We start from the raw sequence: 27890 nt of genomic DNA, 5'->3' as shown, positions 1-27890 counted from the left end.
TAAAAAAAAAAAAAAGGAACAGAATAAAACTCCCTACCCTCAAAAAACAAAACAAGGAAGAGAAAAAAAAAAAAAGAAAAACATTTTAAAAAATTTAAAAAGAGCTCAACTAAAAAGCCCAGGTTGTAGGTCCCTCCTTGGGCAGCGGTTGCTCGCCCCTCGGGGTGCTGGCGGCCCCGGTGCCCTGGCTGTGCTTTGCTTTTTCGTGTTTTTGCAGAAGTGGGTGGCTGCCAGGCGCGGGAGGCCGGCCCTGCGCGGGGGCTCCGGGCACCCATGGCCGGGCTGGGTGCTGGGTGCCCCGGCAGTGCCCGTGCCCGGCGTGCGGTGGGGTGCGGGGTACGTTCCTCCTGCCACGCTTTTTGGGCGAGCCGAGTGCGCCGAGTGCTGCCGGCCTCTTTGTTTGCAAAGCACAAGGCTCTGCCGAGGAGCAGCGACAGCAGTGAGAGGTGCTTTCTCCTGCCCAGGCGCTGGGAAGGGTCTCCGTGTCCCTCCTGTGCTGAACGCCATCACCCAGGGCGGGCAGGGGTTGGGAGGGGGTCCCCTCCCCAGATCCACCAGGGAATCAGCTTTGAGGGGGTCTGCGGGCACCCCGAGCCTGCCTGCGGGGAGCAAGGGCAGTGCTGACCGCCACTGCTCGGCTGCGTGGGGCCGGTTGATGGAGCAGCTTTTGGTGGTGTTGCTGTGCTGGGGGGTTCCCCTGCGGCTGGGGGTCCCCAGCGAGGCAGGGCTGCTCCAGGTCCAGGGGAAGCTGCTCACACAGGGAGACCGCTGGGGCTGGAGGCCTCTGCGTGCTTCAGGCTTGGTTTGCAAGATGGGAGCAGGCAAGACTTGGGGTTTTTTGTAATGATCGTCTCCTTCCTTTTAAACTTCCCTGGGCAAACAGGAGGAGGACAGCATAACAACTCCTTGCAGGTCTCTGTAAGTGGTTTAGAGCTGCTGCCTCACGTGGTTGTAGAAATGAGGATGTGGGTCTGCCGGGGCGAGGGCTGGCACGTGCTTGAGCCAGGGAAGGGCGGTGGTCGGCCTCACGCGGACCTGGGGCATGCCGAGGTGGCATGGGGGCTTGCACCGAGCTCACCGGCAGCACCACAAGCACTTGAAGTTGTGTCCAGGCAGAGCCGGCACAGCGCTTTGACCTCTGGGATGAGCTGGCTGCATCCCAGCCCAGAAACCCCACAACTGGAGCCTGTGGCAGCTAGGGGGTTAAGCCGGGAAGGAAAGCAGTGATGAGATGGGGAGCCCTGGAGCATCCTCTCTTGGAAATGTAAGAGTTAGCAAGGGGTGAGCTGCAGAAGAGGACTTGTCTGGAGTGGGGAGGGGGGGGGGGGGGGAAGCTCGCAGTGACCTGAAGTGAGCAAGCACAGAAGTGCATGTGGTGCACAGGGACGACGCGACCTGCGCAGCTGTGCACGGTGCGTGCCCCTCGCTGCGTGCTGTGGCCCTACCTGCTAGCCCACCAAAGTGCTCACTCCAGGGCAGGAATTGCTGCCTCCTTTTTCGAATTTGGAAATGGATTTATGCCCCGGCATGAGTAAAAGGCTTCAAGCCTGGAGCATCTTACGTGGAGGCAGCTGGCCACCTCTCTGACAGCTCTTGGGTGGATTTGATCTAACCAAGTGTAGTTCAGCAACCTCTGCTGTTTCTGGGTCGTGTCTGTTGGCACCTGGGTGGAAATGCAAGCCGAGAAGGGAACATAACCAGTTAGTAGGTGGGCCTGGGCTGGCAGCCAGCCTGAAACCGTAGCCTGGTGCCCAGGGATGCGAGGGACAGGCTCCAGCTCAGGTCTGGCTGTGCCAGCCGGGCACAGATGATTGCAATTGAAACAGAAATGTCCCTTAGTTACAGTTTGGTGCTGCAGGGTCTGTGATGGTGGCTTTGCGCACCAGGCTGAGCCCTCCTCTGGGGTGCTGGCTGCCCCTTGGTTTTGGATGGAGCCATGCCTTGTGTTCCCTGGTACCCATGCATCCCGGTGGGACCAGCACAGACCTGCTGTATTCAGTGCCAGAGGATCCCACAGTGGCTCTGACTGAGTAGGCGAAGAAGGCAGCCGTGCCTGGGCCATGCGGGATTTGCATCCAGCCCTGGCTTTGCTGCCTCCCTCCCTCCTGACTCCTGTCCCCTTGGAAGGGAAAGCTGTGGCTTTGCCACCTCCTCCGCGGGCTGGATCTATTTCCATAGCTCGTGGTCACTGGCTCTCTGTGCCAAGGGGATAGGGCTGCGTGTGCTGCAGTCCTGCTGGCCGGCTGTAGTTAACTAGGAGCTATAAATTTACTCTTTAGTTCTAAAAACGTCTCTATTACACCCTACAGGCACAATTTTGTAAGATTGCTGCTCCCAAAAATTGAAAGGTTAGTTGGTCTGCACTGCTCCCTCAAAAACATCTGTGGATGCTCAGCTGCCTGGAAAATGGTTGTGTTTCCATGCCCCGCTGTACCACTGTTCACTGCTGTGAATCTTCTCTCTGTGTTCACGTGAACCCATCCAACAAATCTGGAAGCCCACAGTGTTTCCAGTCTCTGCTGTGTGCGGGGAAGGGGACTTAAGCCCACCACAGCATCCTGGTCTTCTGGGTGCTTGTAGCTCTGCAGAATCAGCTGCGGAGTCACCAAAAGGTGGCAAATACTTGCCTGCATCCAAGGGTTGTTTCTTTGCTTTACCCAGCAAGCGTTAGCATCTCTCCATTGATGGTTTGTGTGTCTGTATAGTGCAAATGGTTTGAATCTGGTGGCAGGTGGCTGCGAGGATGCGGCATGGCAGAGGTGCAGCCTCCTGGCCTCTCTCTGGTGGCTCCATTCAGCTGCTGAGCACCAGGTCCATGACCAGCCCCACTCCAGGGTCAGCCCTGCCCTCCTGGATGACCAGCATCCCGCTCCCCGTGCATCGCTGGAGCAGAGTAAAGAGCTGCTGGGTCTAGCCAGGAACTGGGGTACATGAGATGTTCCCAGTTCAGCCTCTTCAATGGTTATTTAACCTTTGTATATCTGCAGTGGGAATGCTGGTCTCCTACAGATCCCTTCCCCAAATCCTCGATGAGGACGGCCAGCCCCCGAGTTTGGGTGAGCCTACAGCCTGCATTTGCATCCCCTGCCAGCAGCCAACCTGGGCTATTGCAGCCACGTGGCATCAGTGCAGCATTTCTAAGCCCTCGGTTTGCTGGCAGCCCCTCGCCAGCAGCGTTTCACAAAGCCCGTCCTATGGCCGCCCGTGCACGGCAGGGTCCAGCTGGCTGGTGGAGTGGGGGGCTCCCCTCCCCCGCGGGGTGCCTTTCATCTGCTGCTTCGCAGATGTTGGGTTTGGCTCATGTCTGACGTGCATCAATTACAGTGCAACAGCCCAGAGTCTTTGGCAAAATCATCTTTGGAGCAGCTGTCCTGAGTCAGCCTCGCGCCCGGACTGGAGCCGTGGGTCTGTTCCCGCTCCATGCAGCGCTGCCCTGATGGTCTCAACATCTCCCGTGCCCGCATGGAGAGGGTTTCCCTGGCAGAGGAGGTCTAAATATGGCACAAGCACGTGTTGCCGCGTGCTTCATGTTTACCCAGGAAAAGGCCAGCCGGAGGGAGCTGCAGACTACTCTGTGCAGCCTGTGCGATTCCCCAGCCTCCCTCCCTGTGGGAGGGACAAGCAGCTGCATTACGGTGGCACTGGTGAAGCAATAGTGTGTGAGGTCTGATCCTGCTCTTGCCAGGGACTTGGTGGCAGTCAGGAATTCCTGACAGCATTGGGTGTTTGTTAATCCATCCCTCCGTGCAGGGCTCTGGAAGGGTTGGCTCGGCGGCGCTGGCACCGAGAGCGCCACAGTTTTGGCACCATCCCCACGGAGAGCACTACGGGTCAGACAAGTACAGGATCTACTTGCGGCGTGTCCTGGGCAGCCAGTGCTTCTGCTCCAATTTATTTCTAGGATTGCTCTATTTTAGACAAGTGTCTGCTGGGAGTGCTCCCTGCTACCCAGCACAGCATCCGTGTGTGCCTGTGCCATGGAGTGGTCCTGTGGCTCAGCCACATCCTGCCTCTGCTGGCACAAACGCCTTGGAGCCAAGTGGGGTGCCAGAGTCTTTGCTAAGAAAGGACCAGCTCAGTGCTGGGAAGCTAAAAAGAAAAGTGCAGGTCTGGGTGGCAGCATTTCCCTTGGGGGACTGCTGGTGCTGCCAGGCCGTTTGTGTCTTTGCATCCCTGCTGTCCTGCAGACGCTCCTAGTTGCAATATATTAATTTTTTTTATTTTTTCCCAAACAGGAGCCAGGTGCTAGAAGAAAATGTCCTTTAAATCACTTTTTCCGCACAGGCGAGCCGAAGCAAGCGTGGGCCACGCTGCTGGCTGTGCTGCTGGAGCGCATCCCCGGTGGCAGCGCGCCTGCGTGTGCTCGGTGGTGACAAACAGCCGCCTGCCATCGCCCCACGCTTCCTGTGGCTTTTGTCTTGCTGGGGGCTGGGGAGTCCCAAGCCCTTCTCACACTGACAGCAATATGGCGAGGCAGCACGTAGCATCTGCTCCCTGCGCTGGGGACAGGTTTCCCTGCACGTCCCCCTGCCTGGGGAGGGGTCAGCCCCTTCTGTGCTGCTGGCTGCTTGTTAGGGCAGCTCGATGGATACGCAGCAGCCAGGAGGTGCTGGAGATGCTCCTGGCCTTTAGTGCAAGCGAAGGGTGGCTTTCTGCTCCATTTGCTTGATTTCTTAATTTCTCTGCATGTGCAGCTGGACCTTGTCTGCACCAATTTCCCAGGCTGCCGTCCTGTCCCATGGGACCAGGCGCTTCAGGCTCGCCCCATGTGTGCAAGCGGCGCCTGCAGGAGTTAAAAACCGGGCGCTGCTGCTGGTGGTAGCATACTTTCCACACGATTTAGTCTTCTCCCCCCCCCCCACCCCACCCCCCAGTGGTATGTAGGGATTTTTTTTTTCACTTTTGGCCTTGCCATTTTGGAACAGGGCTAATTTGGGATCTGTGGTGAGACCCTGGGGATGCCGGGCTGGTTGGCTTTGCTAGGGGCAGCGTGGCAGTGTGTTGCCAGCTGTGCAATGTCCTGGATCCGTGTGTGCCTGGGGGGGAGCGTGTGGCTGCCGTCTGTGTCAGCTACGGTGTGTTCGCTCTCCACCAGCTCTGTGAGTAATGCTGCTCGGCACAGCCTGGGATTGAGGGTTGGAAAAAAGTGTTCAAAGTGACCCAACAGTCTTTGGGATCAGTTCTGGGTTTGCTTTTTATTATTTTTCTGTATGTTTTTTCTGCTCAGCCTGTATTTGAGCATGTGGGGGTGTGCTGTGCTTATACGAAATGAGCACTCCCGCCTTGCAGACCCCGGAGGTTCTGGTCTGATGATGCTCCCATGGCTCCTGCCTGTCACTGGAGGAGAAGGGATGATGGGCTTGTGTTTGGAGGAGACCCTTGGGACCAGCCATGTTCCTACAGACAAATCCCTTGGGAGGGAGGGAGGGAGGGAAAGCCAGGCAGCACCTCATCAAAGGCTAGAAATAACAGTGGGGTGAGGAGATAAGCCGAGAGCCACATTGCTGTTTTGAAGGAATGAGGATGAGGACTTTGCAATAAGTCCTCTGCAAATAATGATGTTTTTATTAATAATAATAAATAGAAAAACATAACAAATAAGTGTTGCCAAAAGCTTAGCAAAAATAAAACACTTGCTTAGGCTGGTGGTCACAGGGACTCAGGCATTGATCGGCAGCAGCCTGGGGTGGGGGAGGGCTCTCAGAAGTGTGTTTTCCTAAAGCCTCCCTCCCCGTGCCTGCATCAGAGGAGCTTGCTGTGTGCGGCTGGTACCTCCAGGAGCCGGCAAGGGCCATGTTGACCCTGTGCATGCTCTGCCTTCAGGGTATTTGCTGTATCCGCTGTGGGTGATGCAGAGCAGCTGGGGCTGGGTGGGAGCAGACTGCATCGCCTGGTGAGCGCAGCAGGGGCGGTTTGTCCTTCCCGGCGGCAGATGCTCCTGCCTGGTGCCTGCGGAGTGGATGGTGCACACTGGAGCCAGCTTGCAGGGGTGATGAGTGCCCTGTCTCTGCAGGAGGCCGAAGGGTTTGGGTTCCTCGGGTGGGTATTGGCAGAATTGGAGCAGGATCACGAAAGCTTTATGGCTGCGTGGGTGTTTGGTGCAACCTGTTTTGCTGCAGATGTGTTGGGTTTGGGGTTTTCTGCAAGCGAGGGCAAACAGCCTCTGTGCTGCATCAGCTGGAGCTCGAGCGGGGCACATGTCAGTAGATGCTGAGGATGTCTCTGTCTGCAAAGCCATCCAGTTCCCCGAAACGTGGCTGCGAGACAGTCATGCCAGCAGTCTGTGTAGCACTGTAATTACAGCAGTGCGAAGGAGTGGGCAGGCTGTGCAGGTCTGCAAGTCTTTAACGGCAGTGCCTGGGCACAGGGTTGTGTTGCTAAAAGCCTTCGTCACTCACTAAATAAACTCCCAGACTTGGGCTGAGGACTTTGTTGGTGCTGAGTCTCGCTCTGCAGCGGCAGAGCCGCTGCTCACGGGACCTGGTGTGCCTAGTCCCCCCACAGCAGCATCCCTTTGCTGCGGCAGGCTTCGTGATGTGGGCAGGGATCAAGGCAAATCCAGTAAGTTAAGAAGGGGAATCCCAAACTTAATGTAATTACAGGTGAAGGAAGATCCCCTTCTTAGCCTCCCCATGCCATGAGCCCGCACGTGGGCTTTATTCTCACTTTGGATGCAACAGGCAGCTCCTTTCATTCCCTGCCAGGAGCAGCATCCCAGTGTGCTTGGTACTGCCTGCCACCCCTGACCACCCTCTCTTTGCCTTTGCAGGTCCAGAGGCAGTTCCCAGCCACGCACCCGGCATGACGGACGCTCCACGGGATGCCGGCCCCAAGCAGACGGTGCCGACGCGGCCGGAGAAGCCGGCTGCGGACTTCGGCTACGTGGGGATAGACGCCATCCTGGAGCAGATGAGACGGAAAGCCATGAAGCAGGGGTTTGAGTTCAACATCATGGTCGTGGGTGAGTTCTCCCCTCGCTCCAGCTGTCCGTAACGTGCTTAGCGAGTTGTTTTTATTCTTCTGTGGCAATGTTTGTCCTCTCTGGAGTTTCCTTGGGAGCAGCAGCTCGGGCTTGGTGTTGGGGTCTCTGCCTTAGGAGTCAGCAAACCCTGCTCCCGAGGAGCTGGCTTGAATTCAGCTGTCGTTAAAGCTGTTGATGTGACATGGCCCGTGGTCCTGCGCATCTTCCACGTCTTGGGCTGCATTACCCTTAGGCACGTCCCGGAGGACAACACAGCAAGGGGTGTCGGGACTCACCGAAGCCTTTCAGGGACCTCCCTTGCCTGCTCACCTGGGAGCCCTGCGCTGGTCTGAGCAGTCGGGGGGCATGTTAGGGCTCAAGGGTAGACCAGAGCCCTTATCTTGCTAGTATTTCCAGCAATTTGGGTGAAATCCCTGCTTGCGAGTTCTCTTGTATTGTGCTGTGCAGCTCAGGCAACCATGCTACAAGTACCAGGGAAGAAATGCGGTGTGCGATTTATTGGTGGGGCTGAAGCCCAGCAAGAGGGGTTGGCATAGCTGGGTTCTTTGGCTTGAGTGGTGTCTGCTACTGGTGGCTCCTCTGGGGACCCGCAGTGTGGCACAGGGGGGAATGAGGGTGTCCCAGAGGGTGTCCATGTGCAGGGAGGGAGGGCTGGAAGGTTGTGTGTCCGAACCCTGCTGCCCACAAGCTCATGTTCAATAGCTCGCTGAGGCCGAGGGCTGGGTGGGATGAAGGAGCTCTATTTCAGCTGGAGGCACTGGCTGCATTGCTGCTGCTCTGGCTGCATTGCTGGGGGGGAGTCTGCACTCCTGCAGCCCCTGGGCTCCCGGTGCCAGGGACTGCACCGGCTCCTCGCCAGCAAAATGCTGAGTATACTGGAGAGCTGGAAGGCACTACGGGACGTTGTGTGAGAGGGGAAAATAAATAAGCCTTTTCTGCTTTTTTGCAGTTATGTGTGTGTGTGTGGCCGGGTCCCGTGGAGCCCTTCATGGGGGGGCTGGGCAGGCGGCAGGGTGCTCTGCCTGAGTCTCACAGGGCAGGTGGAAGGGGCTGAGACCAGCAAAGCCCAGGCCATGGTCTGTGGCGTGATGCTGGGGCCTCAGCACCATGCCTCCTGCGAGGAGCTGCCTAGGGCTGCAGGCTTGTGCAGGGGTGCCTGCGGGGTAGGAGCCCCTGCAGCCTGGGGGGGCTGCCTGGCGTTATGGGAGGACATGATCCAGACTTTGCTAATTCTATAAAAGATACCAGTGTGCTGTAACTTCCCAGTGAGCCCTGCTGATGCTCTGCCTTTCCCATTTTGATATTTTCATACACAATTTGATCTGTGGGGAGGGCTTTCCAGGCTGAGAGATTGCTGCAGACCCAGCCACTGCTGAACCAGTTCTTGCAACGTTTTTTAACAAACCCAGCTCTTTGCTGCCAGTGGAGCAGCTCTCCTGGGGCAGAGGGATTGCAGCACTGATGCTGAGAGTCCCCAAGCGAGATTGCATGAGCCGAGCCCCTGTTTCCCTGCCAGAAGAGCCACTCATCCTTCTGTAAGCAGGCTGTGCTGCGGCAGTGCCTTGGCTTTCTGCTTTGCAGATGTAGAGGGATGTTCAGGAAAGGGCCCGGCTTTGCCTTGGCAGCGATGTGTGTGGTATGAGAGCCTGTGCTGCAGCGCGGCTGGAAAACATTGTTCTTCCCTTGGCAGGCTCTGGGCTGACTGTTTACAGGCTGGGGAATTCGTGGCAGCATAAACAAGTCAAGCCCTGGCCCTCCCAGAAACGCCGGGAAGGATGCAGAATGCGGGAGGGATGCAGAATGCGGGAGGGATGCGGGATGCGGGAGGAGCAGCATCTCGCAGGGTGCCCGCAGGGAGGGGGGTGCTCTGCTGAGGCTGGGGGGCAGCAGCCAGCCCTCATCCTACTGCGCTTCTCTAGGGGATGGTTGGGCTTCCAGGGATTAGTTTAGCTCCATTATTCCCATCCAGTCTTAAGCAGCAAGTCCTTGCATTGAAATCGTTGTAATCCCTGTTTTACAGGCAGGAGATGAGGGAAAAGAGGAGGGAGGCGACTTCTCCTGTGCAGGAGGTGGGAATGGAGCACGGCTGCCGGTGGGGGGGTCACCCTACCTGCACTGTGTCCTTGTGCTGGGGCTTCCTGGAAATCCTCTGCCTTGCATACCAGCGTCCCTGTTGGAAAGGTTTTCACCAGCCTAACTGAAGCTCTGAGAGGGGGCTTCAGCCTGAGGTCAGCTTATCTGCCAGTGCTCTGAGGCTGTGGAGATGACAAAAAAGGGCTAAGCTTAAAAAAAAAAAAAAACAAAATCCAAAGGACATCTTTTGTGTTCAGCTTTTGGTGCAGAGCTGGGAGGAGGGCAGGGCTGGCCGGGTGCTGCGGGCTCAGCCGTGCTTCCCCTGCCAGGTTTCAGCTCGGGCAGCACGCTGGGCTGCCGGTGGGGCAGGTGGCAGCGGGTCTGCCCTGCGCTCAGCCGCTGGGGCCGTTGGGTCCCCGGGGTGCATCCGCATCCATCGCTCGGCGAGGCCAGCCTGCAGCGCGGTTCAGAGGGGGACTTTGCACCCGTGACTGCCTTTCTGGTCCCTTTCCAGGCAGAGCAGCTCCAGTGGCTTGGACAGGCATGAACACAGAGACCAACTGCCAGGAGGTCTAGCGATGTGTCACCCCACTATCCCCCTCTCCCCACATGCTCCGTGACGAGCAGCGCAGTGAGAGCTTTGCTTTGGCTCTCTGCTCCCAGCTCCAGACCTGTCTGTGCTTGGCCCCCTGTGTTTTCAGGCAGCAGAGGACCGGGAGCAGATGACCCCAGCCTGGTCCGTGTGGTCCTTGTACAACCCAGCTGTGACAGTGGCTGGCAAACGGCGTTTTCCTGCACTGGATTGCAGTGTGCCATCAGGAGCGTTGCAAACTCAGCTCTAAACTGCTGTTTGCTCAGGGAGTGGGCTGGCCAGGAGGTGCTACCCAGTGCTGCTGTGCTTGGCACGGGTGCCTTTGGCAGCCTGGATGAGTCAGGGCTCTGGAGGACGTAGGTGAAACCCTTGCTGAGTCTGTGCTTAGGGATACTCTGTGGTGCTAGGGACGTGCTGACGGCAGTGCTACGGTGGCTGGCTTCAACGTAGCTTGGCAGAACGGGGCTGAAGGGACTCCCGTGGTGTGTGCAGGAGTCCTGCAGGGGCCACAACGTCAGCTCTGAAGCCAAGCATCTGCTGCCTGGGTTTTGAGGAGTTTCTTCTTTTCTTTGTTTGGGAAAATTGTTCTCTGAGCTTGTGGGACAACTGGTCTGGAGAGTCGAGAGTTGCTCGTGTCCTTTCCACACAGATCAGCCTCAGCTCTGGGATATAAAGCATAAAAATGCTTTCTCTAAAAGCTGGTTTTTCTGAAGTAGTGGAATCTGATGTGCTTCCTGGGGTGTTGTTTGTGGGACTCAGAGGAGCTCCTGGCCTAGACCTGTTTAAAAGGGTCTGTGCAGCCAGCTGGTCCGATTGCAAAAGCGAGTCCAGCAGGGAAGCAGTGGATGCTGCAGGGCTGAGTTTTGGCAGACTGTTGCTGCTGTTAATCCTGTCCAGCTAAGGGCTTGCCAAGCTGCCTTCAAAGTCTTTCCTGTGGAGCTGGACAGGGGAGGCTGCAGGGGGTTAAAGGCACAGATGTGTTGGGATGCTCCTTCCTGGGGTTCCCTGGTCGCTGTGCCCTTCTTCAGGGCTGCTGAGTGTCACCGCAGCCCTTAAAACATCCCCAGCAGTGTCTGCCTGTTCTTGGGGTTGCTGTGATTTTGGCTGGATGCAAAGAACCCCCTCTTCACCTGCTCGCTCCCAGCAGGCCGGCTGCTTTGGAGCACGGGAAGGTGCTCGCTGCCCGCAGCATCCTCCCGCCCGGGGTGGACTCAGGCTCCTTGAGCAGGGGGGGCTTCAGGGGAGCAGCTGCCCCTCTTAGCCCTGTCCTGCAGATCCGGTGCAGGCTGGGTCTGTCAGCATCCCCATCTCCTGGCCCCTGAAAAAACAGGCCGGAAACGAGCAAGTGCTGACTGTGGCTTATCCCACTCTTTTCCAGGTCAGAGCGGCTTGGGGAAATCCACGTTAATCAACACCCTCTTCAAATCCAAAATCAGCCGGAAATCTGTACAGCCGACTTCTGAAGAGCGGATCCCCAAGACCATTGAAATCAAATCCATCACTCATGGTGAGGCTGTGCAGATCCCACCTGGTGCTTTGGCTTTTGGTCTTGCTCTGCCTTGTGTCTTGGGGGCTCACAGGGATTGTGGACTTCCACTAAACCTCCTTTTTCAACTCTCTGAAAGGGCTTTTACCCTCCAGAGGTGCTTGCGGGGCTGAGAAAACATCTATTTTTTTATTTATCCACCAGCATTGTCTTAATTGTGATGGAACAAGTGAGGTGGCTGTAGAGGGGTGGCACTTCACTGGTGCTGCATCCCTTTGTAGGGCTGATTGTGCCTGTTAGAAGCTGTGAAGGTGCGTTTCTCCCCTGGGAGCCAGCTCCAGCCCTCCAGCTGATTTTGGGAGGGTGGGCTTGGCCAGAGGACCCATCAATGCTTGCCTTACGTCCTGGCTTTTGTCTCCGTTTCAGAGATAGAAGAGAAAGGGGTTCGCATGAAGCTGACAGTCATTGACACCCCGGGCTTCGGAGACCACATCAACAACGAGAACTGGTGAGCTGGCTGTGCTGATGTGGGGACTGGTGCAGAGGGAAGGTGCCTGAGCCCCGGGGCATCCTGACCTGGAGCTGGTGCCGAGGGCCATAGCCTGGTCCTGTGCCACCCACACTCTGTGGCGGGCAGAGGAGAGGGCTGTTGTGGGTGGCAGCACAGTGCCATGCTCCCCGGGGCTGATCCTGGACCCTGTGAGAGCCCACAAACATCCTGCTGTTCCAGGCATGAGACAACCTTTGTTTGCGGCTGGGAGCAGCTGTGCTGGCGTGGCTGGTCCCCGACCTCGCTCATGTGGCTCTGAAGGCTGAACCCTGCCAGGAGTCCCTGGGACAGTGCCTGGTTGTGCGGGATGGCCCCTGGGCCAGGGCAAGCACTGGCCGATGGCAGGTGCCTTCTCCTCACCATAAGCTGGGATGGGCTTGTGGATTTGATGCTGCTCTTGCTCCTGTGCCATGACACCCTGCAAAGGAGCCAAAGGATGCTCCCGGCCCTGCCCCACTCAGCAGCTGGGTCCAGGAGGAGAGAAGGGAGGACGTTTTAGGCACTTGCTTGTCTAAACCAGCCAGTAAATCCCCGCCTGCTGTGATGTGCGGGGGTTGCCAAGCAGTGAGCATCTGGCGTTTGTGATTTCCCTGCTGCCCACAGTTGCTGTATGAATGGGAGATGACAGGAACTCGTGTGAGTGTGTTTTGGTTTTGTTTGTTTGTTTTACGGGATTCTGTAGGATGCGGAGCATCCCCGGCTTGGCAGGCTCTGCTTCACACAGTCAGGCCAGGAGGGAGGTTCAGGATGGTCCAGATCCCTCACACAAACCCATCATCCTGCATTCCTCTCTCTGCAGCTGGCAGCCCATCATGAAGTTCATCAATGACCAGTACGAGAAGTACCTGCAGGAGGAGATCAACATTAACCGGAAGAAGCGGATCCCCGACACACGGGTGCACTGCTGTATATACTTCATCCCAGCCACCGGCCACTCGTACGTACCCTGCTGTCCTCGCTCAGACCCTCGGGGCTTCCCTCTCCTGCACTCGGTCTCGGCAGCTCAGCCATTGGGGTCATCCTTGGGATCATCGTGTGTTTCCTGGGGACTTGGGGAGCTTGAGGGCAGCGTGAAGCTGGTCCTTCCTAGGGCTGGAGCATCTGGACCTCTTGCGGTGACACAGCAGAGAAATGTGGCATTTCCTCTTCCGAGGGGCCATCAGAGCCTCCCTGAGCTCCAGCCAGCTGCTTGCTCTGCTTCCGTCACCTTGCTTGCTCAGCCGAGGACAGACACAAGTCACTGAGCTCCCAGGTTGGGCAGAAAGGCTGTCTTCGCAAACACAACGTTAATTTTTGTTGCTGTGCCCCTGCCTTTATAAGGGAAGAAGCTGTTTTCCCTCCTGCTACCAAGGGGGTGAGCACCCTCACCCTTTAAGGGTATTTGGTAGATTGTTTTGACTAGTCTGCAAGTGGGATGCAGTTTATTCAGTGCAGAGATCTGGCTCTGGCACTTCTCAAGCAACAGCATCAAAGGCCCAGATCCTGCTCTATTTTTTATTCTCTCTCTCTTTTTTTTTTTTTTTTTTTTTTTTCCTAGGCATGTAGCCCGCAGTGAAAATCTGGGGCGCTTAATGTGTCTTGAATAACGTGCCTTAAAGTATCACAACATAAAATGAGACCTAAGTTTCCTTTTGATTTGTGTCAATTCCTTCCACTCCTGGCTCTGTCTGTATGGGGACTTTTTTGGGTCTGTTTTCAAAAGTAAACTTAAGCCGCCAGCACTGTATTAATGTCAGCCTTTTCCTCTTCCCTGTGTAGAGATTTATTCCAATAGAAAAGACTTTGTTTTGCTTCTGTCAGTGGGTAGACCAAAAATGCATCCTTCACTGGAATAAGATGACTGCATAGGCCAGTTATGCTCTTCTTGTGTAACTGGCTGTTGATTGGGAGCAGAGGGGCCGACGACACGTTTATGGTTTAATATGATAAAGCAAAAAAACGTTTCAAAGGGAGGTGATGTTTTCAAGCCAGTCTCGCAGTTGGTCCCGCTTATCTCAAGCCCTGATCTGCAGGCCCTGCCTCAGCAGGTTGGGGTGTTGCAGCATTAGCTACCTCAAGGTTTTTCTCATCGCTTTGGGTGTTTAACTCTTAAAAGCGTGTATGATGCTTAGACCCTGCGGGCAGCTACCTGCACAGAGGGTGCACAGTTTGGGTGGCAGAGCTGCCCCTCCTGTGCCGCGCAGGCGGTGGTGTGGAGCCCCGTCCCCTGCCGGAGCCTCTCCAGCCGTGTGCTCTGGTTTCTCTCACCCGCCGGCAAGCAGCAATTGTGTGGATATTCGGCTGCTTTTTTTCTTTCTCTCCAACAAACATGTGTTTCCAATATCCCAGCCAGCCCGGTGGTTGGAGGCTGTTGTTGCTGAGCCCTGCGCTGATCCTCCCTCCCCATAGCCTGACAGCCTGGCTGGGGCCGGCGCTCGCCCCCGGCCGCGTCCGTGCCCCGTGTCAGCCACCCTCTGCCCCGTCCCCTCCCGCCACAGCATGGAGATAAGCTGAGGAATGGGTGAAGAGGGACAAACCCCACTGGGAGGGAGAAGCTGTTGGGAAATTTTGCTTCTCTGGGAGACTCGGAGGTGTTGGGTTTCCTTTCTGCTCTCTTGTGAAGCCCAGTTACATTTCTCATCATCACGGAGGAGCTTTGCGCAGTGCTGCCTGTGGTCCAGGGGCATGGATGGATGGCATGGATGGATGGCACGGCCATCTCTCCTGCTGGGTGGAGCTGCTGCAGCAGCACTGGTAGCAGAGGATCGTGCTCATTTTGGGGGACGAGGGCTCAGGAGGCACGTTTGTGCCTCCATCAAGGTGCGTGGTCCGTAGTCCCTTGCTGAAGGTATGGGAAGGGCATGGAGGTCCCAAGGGAAGGGCATGGAGGTCCTTGCTGCGGTGCCTCTGGCTTCTCTGGGAGGTGATGGGGAGCATGGCTGGTAAGGGCAGTGGCTTGTAGTGGTGCAGGGACCTGCACTAGGGGCATCAGCACCCAGCTGTGGAGGACCATCCACATGGCACCATTCAAGTGCTCCCTGTGCCGCTTACCATCCTGGGATGCTTGGTGCCGTCTGTCCTGGGGCAGTGCTTGCACAAGTCTTGTTTGTGTTTCCTTCGGGCAGCTGCTGCCTTCACCATGTGACACATCCAAAGCAGCGGCGACTCGTGTCCGTCTGTCCCTCCTTGCTCTTGGGATAGGCATGGCACAGGACTCGGCATCCCTTCCCCAGCGCATGGACACCGTGGGCAGCCGGGGCTCAGACTGCCAGGTCACTGGGCGAGAGCTTGCTTTTTTCTTAAATAAAAAGCAGAAAGGGAAAAAACCCACAAACCCCGAGGCTAACCAAGTGCAGATTCAGAGGCTGGAGCAGAGGAGTGCTTGGCTCCATTTCAGTCTGGTCCTCCCATTTCGGGAGCTCAAGGGTTAATCAGCAGAGAAGTTTCTGTTGCTGTCTCTCTGTGCAGGGAGATGGGGGCAGCTTTGCAACCCATCTACTTTGCACACACCCTGTCCTTCTTGTAACACTCCTGTAAAACCATGTTTGCGAAGACTAAGTAACGTGCTGGCAGGAGCTTTTGGCTGCAGCCGCACAAGCCCGGCTCTTTGCCACCCAATAAATATCTCAGACCTTGACCCCTGTGCAGCTCGGCTTGGCTCGGCTCTGGAACGGGCCTCAATCATCGCCCCGGCCTCTCAGCCTCCTTGCTGCCCGTACCAGAGCTGTTGGCCGACAGACTGCTGCTTTCCCTCTAGCTGCCCCTCTCAGGTGCCCACCAGGACCCTCGAGCAGGCTGACGGGTCCCAGTGATGGGGCTGGGTGGCTGCTGGGTGCTCACTGGTGTTTGCTCAACGCACAGCTCAAATTCTTGCTGCTAGTTCGATCTGGGGCACAACCAAAAGGAAATAACTTTGCAGCTCGCCGAGAATTTGGATTCCTTCATGGCATTTCAAGGGAACCAGCAGGAATGAGCCTCTGCTTAGATCCTGTCTGTGCACGGTGGCTGTGGGCGATGCAGAAATAACGTGTGCCCAGCCACGGCAGTGTGTACCCAGCGGCACTGCCTTCCCCAGCCCCAAAGCAAGAGGGGACGGGGAGCAACCGGCACTGGCTGGGGTGGGCTGGAGCCTATCCTGCAGCTCCTGCTCCAGCCCATCCACACCCTTTAGAGCTCATCCACCCCCTCTCAGCACAGCCCGAAGTGTGTGTGCACCTAGTTGTAAGTTAATAATATCAGGGACCATTTAGGGAAGGGGAAGAAAACAGATTCTTTTTCTTCTTGAGCTCTATCCTGGTTTTCATGATATGCTTGGAGCAGATTGCATGCACCTGAAATGAAATAACATGCTTTCTCGTGCTGTTTTGTGTATTTGTGTATATAAGGGTTTCACTGCTCATCCTTGCCAGGTGCTGGCATTGATGTTTTGTGCAGGTGAACCGAATTCGGATACCTGGCAGAGGCCAGCACTGCTGTGCCTGTGGCTTGTCATGCGATAGTGGTATTTAAACACCAGAACTGGTCCCTGCAGACACCAGCAGAAGTCTCTGCTGCCTTGGGCTGTACCGTGCAGCAGGAGGTTAAGAGGAATTAGGTCTGTGCTTGCCCCACTGTGACCTTGGCCCTGTCTGCCTGGGTCTGTACAGGGCTATTAGTGCAAATCAAGGTCTTTGCACTTGTGATCACCTTAAGGCGGTTACTCTCCTTTGGTGCCTTCAGGTGAACGTGATGTCTAGCAACAGGTCTGGTTCTTAGTGAAAAGAATCACTTTCTTTTGAATACTTAATGGTTTTTTTGGGCTACCCAGCAGGAATTGGTGGGATATCTAGAAATATTGCAAAATAACCTGAAAATACACAGTTTGCACTTCTGGGGAGTCCCTTGGTTCCCCTCCTGTCTCCAGGATGGTGCAGAGAGCTGCCCATGGGAGATGACCTCCATGGATCATGCACTTGCAGAAGCCCATCAGAGCAGAAAGTCGTGTCAAAGGTGCCTTGGGCTCTTCTGGCTTTGGGTGCAAACTGGTGTGGGACATGGTCACTGTGCCTGTGTGGGTGCTGGTGGACACTGCAGGGCTGTGGGCTGGCTCTGGCTCTGCCCTGCTCTCAGGCTAACTGCCAGCATCCTCCAGGTACTGGTGAGGGCTGGGTAACGGGCTCTTACGTGTCAGGCGAGCTGAAACTAAAATGTCTGGCTGATTGTGAATTCATCTGCGTTGGCTACAGATGTGTCTTGGTCTTCGCTCTAAAAGAAAAGCTGATGAAAGAGGCAGGAACACAGGCTCGGTAGGGAAGAGGCTTTTAGAGGGAAAAAATTGTTTGAAAAATAGCGAAGAGAGAGGAGGGGAGAGAAGTCTGCTGGGAAAGGAGCATAACTGCATTACTTCCTTGGAGGTCTGGGAAATACATTATGCAGAGCTCCAAACAATGTTTGCCAGCAGCAAGTCTGCTTAGATGTGTCCATGGGGGTTTCCTTGTGTTTTTTCTTTTTTTTTTTCTTCTTCTTTTTTTTTTCTTTTATTTTTTTTTTTAATAGCTGGACTCTTTCTTCCCTGGGGCCCAGGGTGATCTGCGACTCCCAAGTTTGTGTTAGGAACTCATTTGTCCGCACACTAATGATGTGCTCTGAGCTATGTGTGCCATTAGCGTGCAGGGAGACGGTCCTCCTGGCACGGTCCAGCCTGATCCCTGGGAGGAGAGTGGGTTTGAGCAGGGAAGGGCTCAACTGGGACAGCACTGCTGGCTGTGCTGGAGCAGCCTGGAGCTGCCACTTTTGGGTCCGCTGGAGGTGAGTGGGTCTCTCCAGGGCTGGACACCCCACCTGGGTCTGGAGCTGGGCAGGGGTGGCCTGGTGGGGTGGGGATGCTGCTTGGTGACTGCTGAGGAGCAGGATCAGCCCCTTGCCCTTTGCATTCCTGTGACTCTGGCTGGGTTTGCAGGAGCTGTGCTGGGTCTGTGGGGGTCTCTGAGCCCTTTGTGGGGCCCAACAAGACCATGGTGGGGTTTGGCTTGAGCATGTTGGCAGTTGGTGCTTTTGGCCATGTTCTCTGCGAGTGCTCTGTTCTGCTCCATGTTTCCCTGTGCAGGGCTCCTGCTGAGTGCCTGCTTGCACCTCGGCATTTTAAGTCGCTGTCCCATTTATTTTGGTCTCTTCCCTGTTGCCATGGGCCTCTGGTTTGTGGCACAGGGCTGGTCTGCCCCTGGGGAAGCTTCATTCTTGGCCCTAACTCTGCCACTGAAGCCTACAGCTCCTCTGAAAGATGACTTCATCTCTGTCCCAGTTCCACCAAAGATGTGTTGGGTCATGTCCTGCTGCCACGTGTCACCACTGGAGGTCATGGGGATGTACGAGCGGCAGAGGTGTCCCTTTGCTTCTGGGGCTCTGGTGCTGACTTGCCTGCTCCTTCCTTGTGTGCTTTCAGCAAGGGCTGGTTTCAGACAGGGTCCTTAATGCATGAGCGCTCTGAAGGTGTTCCTGTACCCTGGCTTCCCCTGGGACCTCCAGATTTCCTTTTTTCAAAGCAACATCTGCTCAACTGTCCCACGTGGGCATCTGTCCCCATCGCCACCAGAGACACCGAGGGGGACCTGCAGCAAGTGGAGGTGTCCCAGGGAGGGCTTTCCTCTGGTTGGCTTGGGAACCCCAGCAGTAAAAACACCTTCAGGGAGGACTGAGGAGCGAGGCAGGGTCCTGGCCAGGCGCCCTCACAGCTGTCTGCAGCTGGACCACAGCCCTCGGATGCGGAGGAGCATGGCACTGGAGGTCACATCCGTGCTGTCAGCAGGAGCGTTTAGCAGGGAGGGATTTCCTGAGAGGCTGATCACTGGGGTTATGCAGTCTTTGCAGCTTTCCTCTGCTGAGACTTTCGTTGCAGAGATTTTCTGACGTTTTTGCCCTCTGGAACAAGCAGCATCTCTTCTGTGCTCTGTGAGCCCCTGGAGAATTAGCAGACCTTTTTTTAATCCCAGCTGATGGATGTGAGATACAATCCTGGCTTGTGCACAGCGATGGGCTCGTGCTCAGCGCAGGAGGGAGCGTGAGCAGGAATAGTCACCTGTGGCTGTTTCCACATCGTGCTATCCCTGGAAGGTGGGTGATGGTGGCTGACAGTTTGGATAGGGCTGGGGGAAGTTTTGCACCGTGGTCTGTCCCCAGCTTAATTTGAACGTCGCGGACAGGCTGGCCCTATGGCCAGCATCGCCCCTGCTCTCATCCCGGCTTTGCCAAGGACACGGGGAGCTCTGGGCAGGGTCCCCGCAGTCCCCTGTGGCGGAGCATCTATGCAGAGATAAAAGCCCTCTCCCACTTCACAGGGCTTTGCGAAGGTCCACGGGGTGCTTTGAAAGGGAAATGTTTTAAGCGTTTGTCTGCAAACCACCTCTGAGACTGACACGTGCTGTCGTGCTTTTAAGAAAATGTCTTTATTTGTCCTGTCTGAAAGGAGGCGATTCCTCCTCTTGTATCTCGTCCTTGAATGCCGCCTCTCTGCCAGGGGGCTGCGGCAGCCCCCACCTCGCTAGTGGTGCGCGAATCCCCTTTTTCTGCTACATTTTTCAGGCTCCGACCGCTAGACATCGAGTTCATGAAACGCCTGAGCAAAGTGGTCAACATCGTCCCCGTGATTGCAAAAGCCGACACGTTAACGCTGGAGGAGAGGGACTACTTCAAACAAAGGGTAAGGGGCTGGCGGCTCTTATCCAGGCTCCCACCTCCTGTCCCCCATCCCCTCAGCCCCCTTCCCCTCCCCCGGCAGGGCTGGGGAGGTGAGTGCCTGGCCGGGAGCCCAGCGCATTCCTCCGGCTGCAGCCCTGAGCGATCCCACGTGGCCAGAGGAACAGCCTGCGCTCCAAGCAGTTCCTTGTGTTTCTCTTGGATCTTTGTCAGTGCAGGATAAGTTTCAAGCTCTGAGTCTCCAGACCTGTTTCTCCTGCCTCCTTTGTTGTTATTTTCAGGCTGGTTGCTGTTGTTTTGGGAGGCAGCGGGTGCCGCACACAGAGGCGGGAAAACCCTTTCTGTGCAGCATCGTGCACTGATGCAGGAACCAGGCAAAAAAAAAAAAAAGTGTGGATTTTCTGAGCTCAGCTGGGCAAGATTTATGGCAGAAGCAAGGCATGAAATTCCCTTGATCGCCTTGGTCAGGAGTGGGAGGTGGGGAGCCGAGGAGGGGCTGTGTGAATCCACAGCATGGCATGGGCTTTTCTCCCTGCACGCCTGGTGCTGCCAAGAGGTGGAGATGCCCCACTTTGGGGTTCGGTAAGGGGCTCTAAATCACTTTGTGCAGCTGATGGATGTGGCTGGAGGCGTGATGGTCTCTGTTCCCTGCAGAAGCAAGCAAGCCACCAAGCTGGTTGTCTGTGCGTCTGAACTGCAGGGAAGTGAAATGAAGGGAAAGGGGGTTGTGCCAAAAGGGCAGTTTTAGGGGCCACCTCCACTGGTTATGGAGAGGATGGCCTGTTGTCCAGGGGTTGTTTGATGCTCTCATGCAGAAGAGAATGAGCCACCCCTTCCCACACCAGTGTCAGCCTGGTTCTTGACGAGCAGCATCAGGCACTGAAATATCCAGTCTGGTCTGCGGGGCTGAATCCAAACTCTGCAAGCAGTTCCCTTAGCAGTGAGAGAGGTAATCCGGGCTGGGCTTGGTTGGTGTGTCAGTCTGTTTGCACCGAGATCTGCAAGGATCTAGTGCAAGAGGATGGCAGGGTGAGTCCACAGTGCCCCATCTGCACTCTGCAGTGGCTTTTGCAGGCTGCTGGCTCCATTCAGAGGCTACAAGTGCACGTATCTGTGTGTCTGCGGGTGGCTGGCTGGCTGTTTGGGACCTAAAACATCACCTGGGCAATCTCAGCTGTGCATACCATCCTTGTGTAATGAAAGACCATGGGGAGACCACCTGGCTTGCCTGCTCTGCATGGGCTTGGCACAGGATGAGCTCACCTTATCACTAATTACATTCCTGATGGTAACCAGACCCCCAAAATCCTTCCAGATGGAGAGCACGTAGCCACGTGGCCCTTCTGCTAGGGGCTCACCCTCCTTGTGCTCACAGCTCTAGATCCACTGGTGCAAATGAGGGCAGGGAATTGGTCCAGGTGGGCACACGCTGGGACCTTTCGCCTTTGCTCCAGCATGCCTGTGTGTGTGCTTGCAGAAAGCAGAACCCTGTCTGCACCTGGGGGTGTCGCTGGTTCAGAGAGATGATAAGGGTTTGGGTTTGGATTGGGGTGGGCAAGTGACGGTGAAGCACCAGCCTGGCCGCAGGCTACGTAGCTTGATGTCGGCGCTGCACTGAGTTAGTGGAATGGGCTCCCATGCCCTGTGGAGTTGGCTTTGTTGGGTTGTTCCCCTAAAAATATCTTGTGGGTTTGGCTGGGGGGTTTCTCTGAGCTGGATCCACTTCCTTTGCCAGCCTGCAACACTGCAACATATATATGCATGCAACGGAGGAATATATTGCCATAGGAAGTGATGGGAGTGGGTGCACAGGCTGGGTTTGGATTTGCAGCTTTGTTGGAGAAGGCTGATCCTCCTGCGCCTTGAGAGCGGAGCCTCCACCCAGGAGTCAGATGTCAGTGTCTCTTTGCCTTGCACGAAGGCAGTGTCCTTAGAGGCCAGTCTTCCAAGCTGTCCCTGTCCCTGTCCCCTTGGATCAAGCGCTGCTGTGACTCCTTTTCCAAGGACCGTATGCAAACATCAGAAAGCAACTTCCTAACTTCGGGTTGCGTGCCTGGCAGCTACGTTCTCCATCGCTTGATGCAGCTTGTATTGTCTTACTGTCTTTTGCAATCCCAAAGCAATGCCCAGCTCATATAACTGCATCTCACTCTCAGCCTGAACCGTGTCTTGGGCAGCAGGTTCTTGCAGATTCCAGGGCAAGCGCTTGGTAGGTGTGTAGTGGTTAAACACAGGTCTCTTGCTCAGGTGGGCAGGGTTGAGGATGGAGAGGGAAGATGCCGCTGCCAGGCATTGCCGTGACCTGTGGGCATTGCTCACGAGAGGCTCTTGGGTCAGCTGGGAGCAGCCGCGGTGATGGGTGTGCAGCTCCTCTCCGTCTCCCTCACATGTCCCTCTGCTCTTCCCTCCTAGATAATGGCTGATCTTCTCGCCAATGGGATCGACGTGTATCCTCAGAAGGAGTTTGATGAAGACTCTGAAGATCGGCTAGTGAATGAGAAATTCAGGGTTAGTGGGGGGGGGCGGGTTGGGTGGGTCCTGCAGCTCCAGGGGCTGGTGATGTGCTGGAGGTGTCTCTTGCAGAGGGCCTCTATTTTCCTTCCAAACTGCTGTGCCTCTGTCCACGGGGTCTGCCCAGGACCAAGGGTCCCGCCAGAGCTCAGAGCAGGGACAGAGGGTGAGGAAGGCACCTGGGTCAGGTGTCCTCTCCTGTCCACGTAGCTGCTGCTTCCAGCACCATTCCTCAAAGGTGCTGTCGGTGAGCAGGGAGGTCCCATGGCCCCCGGCCCTGCCCCAGGCACAGGGGTGCAGCCTTCCTGGCGCTGGCGGGGAGTTTGCCCAGGAGCTGCCCTGCTTTCGTGAGTGTCCGTTCCTTGCTACAGTAAGTAGCTAACATTTTTATTTTTTTTTGACTCATTAAAGTTGATTGGACAAATTCAAGGAAGCAACAAGTCTTCTAGGGACTGTTAAGTACAAAGACACCACCTTGGATTGGGAAATGATGGAGCCACAGGGTGCCAGGTGCTGGGGGCGATTCCCAGGGAAGCATTATACCTTTGTCCTGCCTGTACGCTGGTGCCTGCCCATGAGGTGCTGGGCTGGACTGGTTTTGGACTGGACACGGGTGCAAGATGCTGCTGCCCAGGTCCTGGGCTGCCTGTGGTCCCTGGCAGGCAGCGCTGCTCAGGAGCATCAGGGACAGACCAGCTCATCCTATGAAACTCTCTCCTGAAAACAGCTTGATGTAGGAGTTTGCTCACCAGCTTGGTTTCCTGCCTGGTTTTCAGGAGGAAAACTTACCCCTGTTTTTCCGTTTCCTCAGGAAATGATCCCGTTTGCAGTGGTGGGCAGTGACCAGGAATACCAGGTTAATGGAAGAAGAATCCTTGGAAGGAAGACCAAGTGGGGCACCATTGAAGGTACCTTGTCCTTGTTTTCCTACCTCCTGAGCCCATCTCCCTGCCCTGACAGAATGTGGTGAGGTCTAGAACCAGCAGTAGTTGTGGTGTATATAGAGCTTCCCTGCCCCTCCAAAGAAAATAACTTCCCCAGTGTTTGAGGACTGGAAATACTTTGGCCAATGCTCCTGCGCCAGGTTTCTGTCCCTTTGTGTGGCTCAGGGGGCTGCTGAGTGCTGGAGGGGACACTTCGGGGTGGCTGGTGGCTGGCTTCTGCTTGTCACACTGATAGCTGGAGCTGGATTTCAGGTCACACAAGTGACATCTTTGTGTCTCAAGCCCAGATTAGGCCTTGCCTTTCCCTGGCATCCATACCCTCCACCACGCATTCGGTTGCTGCCCTTGTGGGATCTCTTCCCAGTTCCATTTTTATCCCATCAGCATCTTCATTTTTTTTTCTCCCCCATTTTAAATCATGGTTTAAAGGCTAGATGAAAGCTCCTGGCTCCAGCAGATCTACACATTTCCCTGTCCCTGGTTTCTGGCAGCCATCTGGCACATCTCCAGTGCCACCCCTCTTATTTTCCTCCCTTTCATTTCATAGGTTTCTCTCATTTATGAGTCCTTTTAATAGGAATCCTGTGTTGAGGGAATGGCTTAACAAAGATGCCAGGAAAATCAATGTATTTTAAAGCTCTGCTGCCCTCTTGTGCTCTGTCCCTGGAAACTTGAATTTGATGGGATTCATTAAAGCACTCGCCTTCGGTATGTAGGATCTGCCTTCAGCAGGGAGAGCCCAGGACCCAGCTATGGCCATGGGCAGCCTTTGCAGAGCAGCGCTGTTTGTTGTCTTGCCATTCCTGCATGATGTACTAGCCTTTTTAAGTATAAAAAAAACATAATCAAGAAAGGGAGTTGATCCTCTTAAGTTCAAATGCCTGGTAAACTGCAAGCTATCAGACTAAGCATGGTGGAACAACACCCCTTGATTTTTCCCTCTTGCAAACACTCTTCCTTGCTCCGAGCCCTGCTGGGACAGCAGTATCCTCGGTCAGCAAGGGATCGCGCCTTTCCATGGCGCCGGCAGCCCAGGCAGCCGGCACCAGCATGCCTGGGATACCGCCAGTTGCTCCTGGCAGAGCTGCAGATGAAGCAGTGCTGGATGCCTGGCACTTGCTGCAGAGCCCACGCTGTCCCTTTCCCTGCCTCGCTGGGGGCCCATTTAAAGCTTGTGTTGGTCCGAAGCGGGGTTGCGCTGGGGGATGCTCCCGGGAGCTCCCTTGTTTGGCAGGACATGGTTGGAAGGGACTGGGAGTGCTCAGCTGGACCCCAGCTGGTGGTGCTGAGCTGGGGCAGGTACCTGGGTACCAGCTTTACAGCAGTGAAGAGGAGTCTCGAGTCCTGCACCCTGTAGCCCCTGGGGTAAGTCCCCGTCTTGGCCCCTGCACACTGGTGGAGCCCCGTAGGGTCCTTCTTGCCCCGAGTGGTTGCCAACTCATGACATGGGTGTGTGTTGATGGGTTTCTCTCTCTTCCTACCAGTGGAGAACACGACACACTGTGAGTTCGCCTATCTGCGGGACCTCCTCATCAGGTCAGTAGGACTGTGCCCTGTCCCTGTAGCCTTCAGTCACCAGGTGGCATCCAAAGAAAGGGGAGAGCCCAGGCCAGCTTGAAGCAGCTGCTTTGCTCTGCTTCTCTGGCCATCCCTCCCTCCCTCCCTCCCCTCCCAGCCTGCTGCAGCCCCTCTGTGAGGGGTGGCCCCACGCAGTGGGACATGGCTTCAGGTGGCTTTTCTCAGCTACGGTGCTGAGTTAAGGGAGCAGAGGAGCAGTGGGTGGGTCAGGACAGGCTCCAAGATTGCTGGCAGTGTGCAGCGTGGCTCCAGCTCGCCTGCAAGCAGCTGGGAAGTCTTTTGGCCTTAGGGATCCCTCACCAGCCCCAGGTCCTACCCCCAGTCTGGAGACATCACCCGCCTGCATCCCAGAATTGTGCTGTTGGGGGGTCTGGGTGATCCCTGGTCCCTCTCGGAAGAGGCATCCCTGCCACAGAGGAATGGGAGGCCGTGCCCCTTGGCTTGCTGGAGAGGGCATTGGGCTCTTCCCGAGTTACGGCTGCCAGGTGAGCTCCGCGTGCTGGAGCTGTTGCTGGCAGATACTTGCAGGACCAGGGTCTTCCCAGGTGGGTGTTACACAGCCAGGGCTGCAGCGTAGCCAAGCACAGGCTCTTGGTGCCAGTGAAGGCTTCTGGTCTTGGCTGCCCATGACTGCCTTGGCTTCCCTCTTGTGCCCTAAAGACACCGGTAGCCGGTGAAGCAGGAGGGGAGATTTGGGCTGGAGGGGGTGTCTGGAAGCAGCGGTTGGGGGGTGCCAGGGTCGGGGTGGCGAAGGCTGGGCTGGCAAACCTGTGCCCACTGAGGTGTGATCGCCACCGTCTCCCTTTCCCGCAGGACACACATGCAGAACATCAAGGATATTACCAGCAACATCCACTTCGAAGCCTACAGGGTCAAGAGGCTGAACGAGGGCCAGAGCTCGCTCTCCAATGGCGTGACCGACAAAGAGCTCGTGGCCAACGAAATGTAACCGTCTCGCTCCATAGCCAGGACCTTGCTCACTCACGCTCGCTATTTCTCCCCTCTTCCCCCTTTATTTTTATATAAATCCTCTGCCACTGTTCCTCTTCCCTGCCCCCCCAAACCCCCTGCCAATGTTAACTGACCAAATAACCAGACGCCGCCTCTGTCGTGCGGAGTGGGGCGACCGCCCCCCCCCCCCCCCCCCCCCCCGCTTTGTGGCATGAGTTTTGTTCTCAGCCCCTGGTCCAGCATCCCTGGGCCGGGGACCATCCCCCCCCCGCGGGGGTCGGGCTCTCGCTGGCCCAACAGCCGAGCTGGGGGGGCAGAGCCGTGGGGCTGGCAGGGTTGGGGTGCCCCCGGGAGCCCTCCCTGCCCCTCCGTGCAGAGGCTCTTCTCCGTCCGTTGGAGGCAGGGGTTTCTCCAGGCGAATGTAGCCTTCGGAAGCAAGGTACGGTGGTGTGAAGAGAGCAAGACTGTGCCATTGTTGTCTCCTGCCACCTCCTCAGAGCCCTCCACAGCCCTCCGGGACCCACCAGCCCCCAACCCAACCCCCCTACCCTACCTACATGCAATAAACTGGGAGTGTTTAGGTGTCACCTCGCTTGTCACCGACCCCCGGCCAGGCAGAGCGACCTGCTTTGGGAGAAGTGCCTTTTCAGACTGTTACCTTGCAATAGCGTGGGAGAGGAGAGGGAGGGCTTGCCTTGTCTGTCTTTGCAGCCTGCAAAAGGCCTGCAACGCTTTGTAGAGACTCCTTTTCCCTCTCCCTTGGATCATAGATATGGCCAGTGTCCTGGGAACACTTGTGTATTTATTTTTCGTTCAGTTGGGTGGTTTATTTTCTGCTGAAGGCTGGGAGTATGTTTGGCCAAAGGGGGCTGGGAGTGGAACACCTCTGCAAAGTGGTGGTGGGAGGTGGAGGGTTGTCCTGTCTGACCCTTGTGATTCTGGGGATTTTCCCTATGTCAGAGGAGGCTGTTGGGTATTTTTTAGGGTTTTTTTTTTATTTTTTGGATCCCCTGTGTGACATGTACAGGTAACATGCTCCTCTGTTTTGGTAGCCCTTGTGCCAGGGGACTCTGCATGGGCGGACCGAGCCCTGCAGCCATGGGGAGGGCTGGGGCAGCATTTGTGGGTGCTGTGCCCCATGCCCCCCCGTGCTTTGCCCCTTCATGCCTCCTCTTTCAGTGAGTCTCCAGTAAATAAGACCCTGCAAGGGGGTCGGTTAAGTAACGCTGTGACACAGGAGAGGGTGGTCCTGGAGCAGAGTGCTGCAGTCCTGCCCCCAGCCCTGGCTCCGCTTCCTTTCTGTTGCCTGCTCCATCAGTCTGTTTCTTCTCTAAGGAATAAAACTTCCTGCAAATCACGCCCCCCCCCCCCCCCTTTTTTTTTTTTTTGGGTGGGGTGAGGGTGGACAGCGTACTAAAATGGCAGCATGTCCCATCCTCTAGCACTGGAAGGTGCCTGCGGAGCCCACCCAAGGGTCTCCATGGGTGGCAGCCACCTTCTTTAGCACAGGTGACCAGGAGGAGGGAGGGAGTTGCTGTCACCTTGGTGGGGATGCCCAGATGAGGTTGCTCAGCGAAGGGTTTGCAGGGGCTCCCCACACATGTCTGCCCCCCTCCCCCGGCATCCAAAGGGGTGCCTGCAGGGGATGCGTCGCAAGGAGAGTCCGCTCTCCTTAACTCATGTTCCCCCCTGCAACAGCACAAGGGAGCTGTGGGGAAGAACAACTACCTACTTGCTGACTTGCTATGTTTTAGCAAAAACAAAACCAAAAAGAGGTGTGTTAACTGAGAAATATATATTTCAAGCGCTAAAAGAGACTATGAAAGGGGGGAGAAAATCTCGTGTGAGGCACTTCTGCAAATGTCATCGTAAACTTTCTTTTTTCCCTCTAGTTGACATCTCAAGCTGGGCCAAGCAAGACATGCCGCTTTCTCCTTTGTAACCTGACTTTTTTTGGGGGGGAAAGAAAAAGAAAATAATACAATAAAAAAAGCCTTCATCCAGATCCATTAAAATGGCCTTTTGGGGGTTATAAGCATTATGACAAATTTAGTCCATTTTTGTATAAATAATAGTGTTTAATATGTATTTCCCAAAATAAATGTTTCGAATGCAAATAGAAGGAGACTTGTTTGGAAATGTCTGTTGCCAGCTGTGGTGTGATCGTTGCTGCATGGACCCAGCGGGGCTGGGGGTGACGGGAGGCTCCAGCTGCAGAGCTGCTGTGCTCTGCTCTCTCTGAGGGGTGTATTTGTTCCTAACCCCCTTGACTCTTCCTACCTCAGATATCTGCCCTAGGTACTCTGCAAAATGCTGAACTGCTGGTGCTCAGTGCCCTGGTGACCAAGCCAGCGTGGCCTCTGTGTCCTTGCCAATCCCGAGGGAGGCAGGTGGGTCACCTCCCTTTGCTTTCCTGGTGGTGCTGTTTCCACTGCAGCTGCTGGTGCTGTTACTAAGTGGGTTTCACTTAGTAGTAGCTCAAGGTAGACCAAGGGCAAGCGGCAGCTTGGCTTTCACGGTGGGGCTTTGGCTCCGCGGGCAGATGGTCTTCAAAACCTTTCACAACTGCAGGG

At 55.9% G+C, this 27890-nt stretch overlaps 1 protein-coding gene across 6 annotated transcripts in view; it reads left to right on the top strand.

The window, feature by feature from the left end:
* The window catches only part of SEPTIN9 (septin 9), a 144046-nt gene extending 116607 nt beyond the window's left edge, over window positions 1–27439 (top strand). For 3 of the 6 annotated variants that reach the window (XM_055722120.1, XM_027816641.2, XM_055722115.1), the window contains exons 3-12: window positions 6770–6961; window positions 11026–11154; window positions 11560–11641; window positions 12483–12620; window positions 19220–19337; window positions 21746–21841; window positions 22656–22752; window positions 24273–24324; window positions 25180–25311; window positions 27210–27439. In XM_055722120.1, the coding sequence (XP_055578095.1) occupies window positions 6770–6961; window positions 11026–11154; window positions 11560–11641; window positions 12483–12620; window positions 19220–19337; window positions 21746–21841; window positions 22656–22752; window positions 24273–24324; window positions 25180–25311; window positions 27210–27213 (1040 nt within the window). In that variant the 3' untranslated portion in view covers window positions 27214–27439. Of the gene's footprint in view, window positions 1–6769; window positions 6962–11025; window positions 11155–11559; window positions 11642–12482; window positions 12621–19219; window positions 19338–21745; window positions 21842–22655; window positions 22753–24272; window positions 24325–25179 lie in introns of all 6 variants that reach the window. The other 3 variants (XM_027816648.2, XM_055722133.1, XM_055722125.1) reach the window with 1 other exon arrangement.
* Window positions 27440–27890: the final 451 nt, after the last annotated feature.

This window comes from Falco cherrug, chromosome 1 (genome assembly GCF_023634085.1).
Source record: "Falco cherrug isolate bFalChe1 chromosome 1, bFalChe1.pri, whole genome shotgun sequence".
Taxonomy (NCBI): domain Eukaryota; kingdom Metazoa; phylum Chordata; class Aves; order Falconiformes; family Falconidae; genus Falco; species Falco cherrug.
Note: the sequence above shows the minus strand (reverse complement) of the source record. Positions and strands in the feature narration are given on the sequence as shown.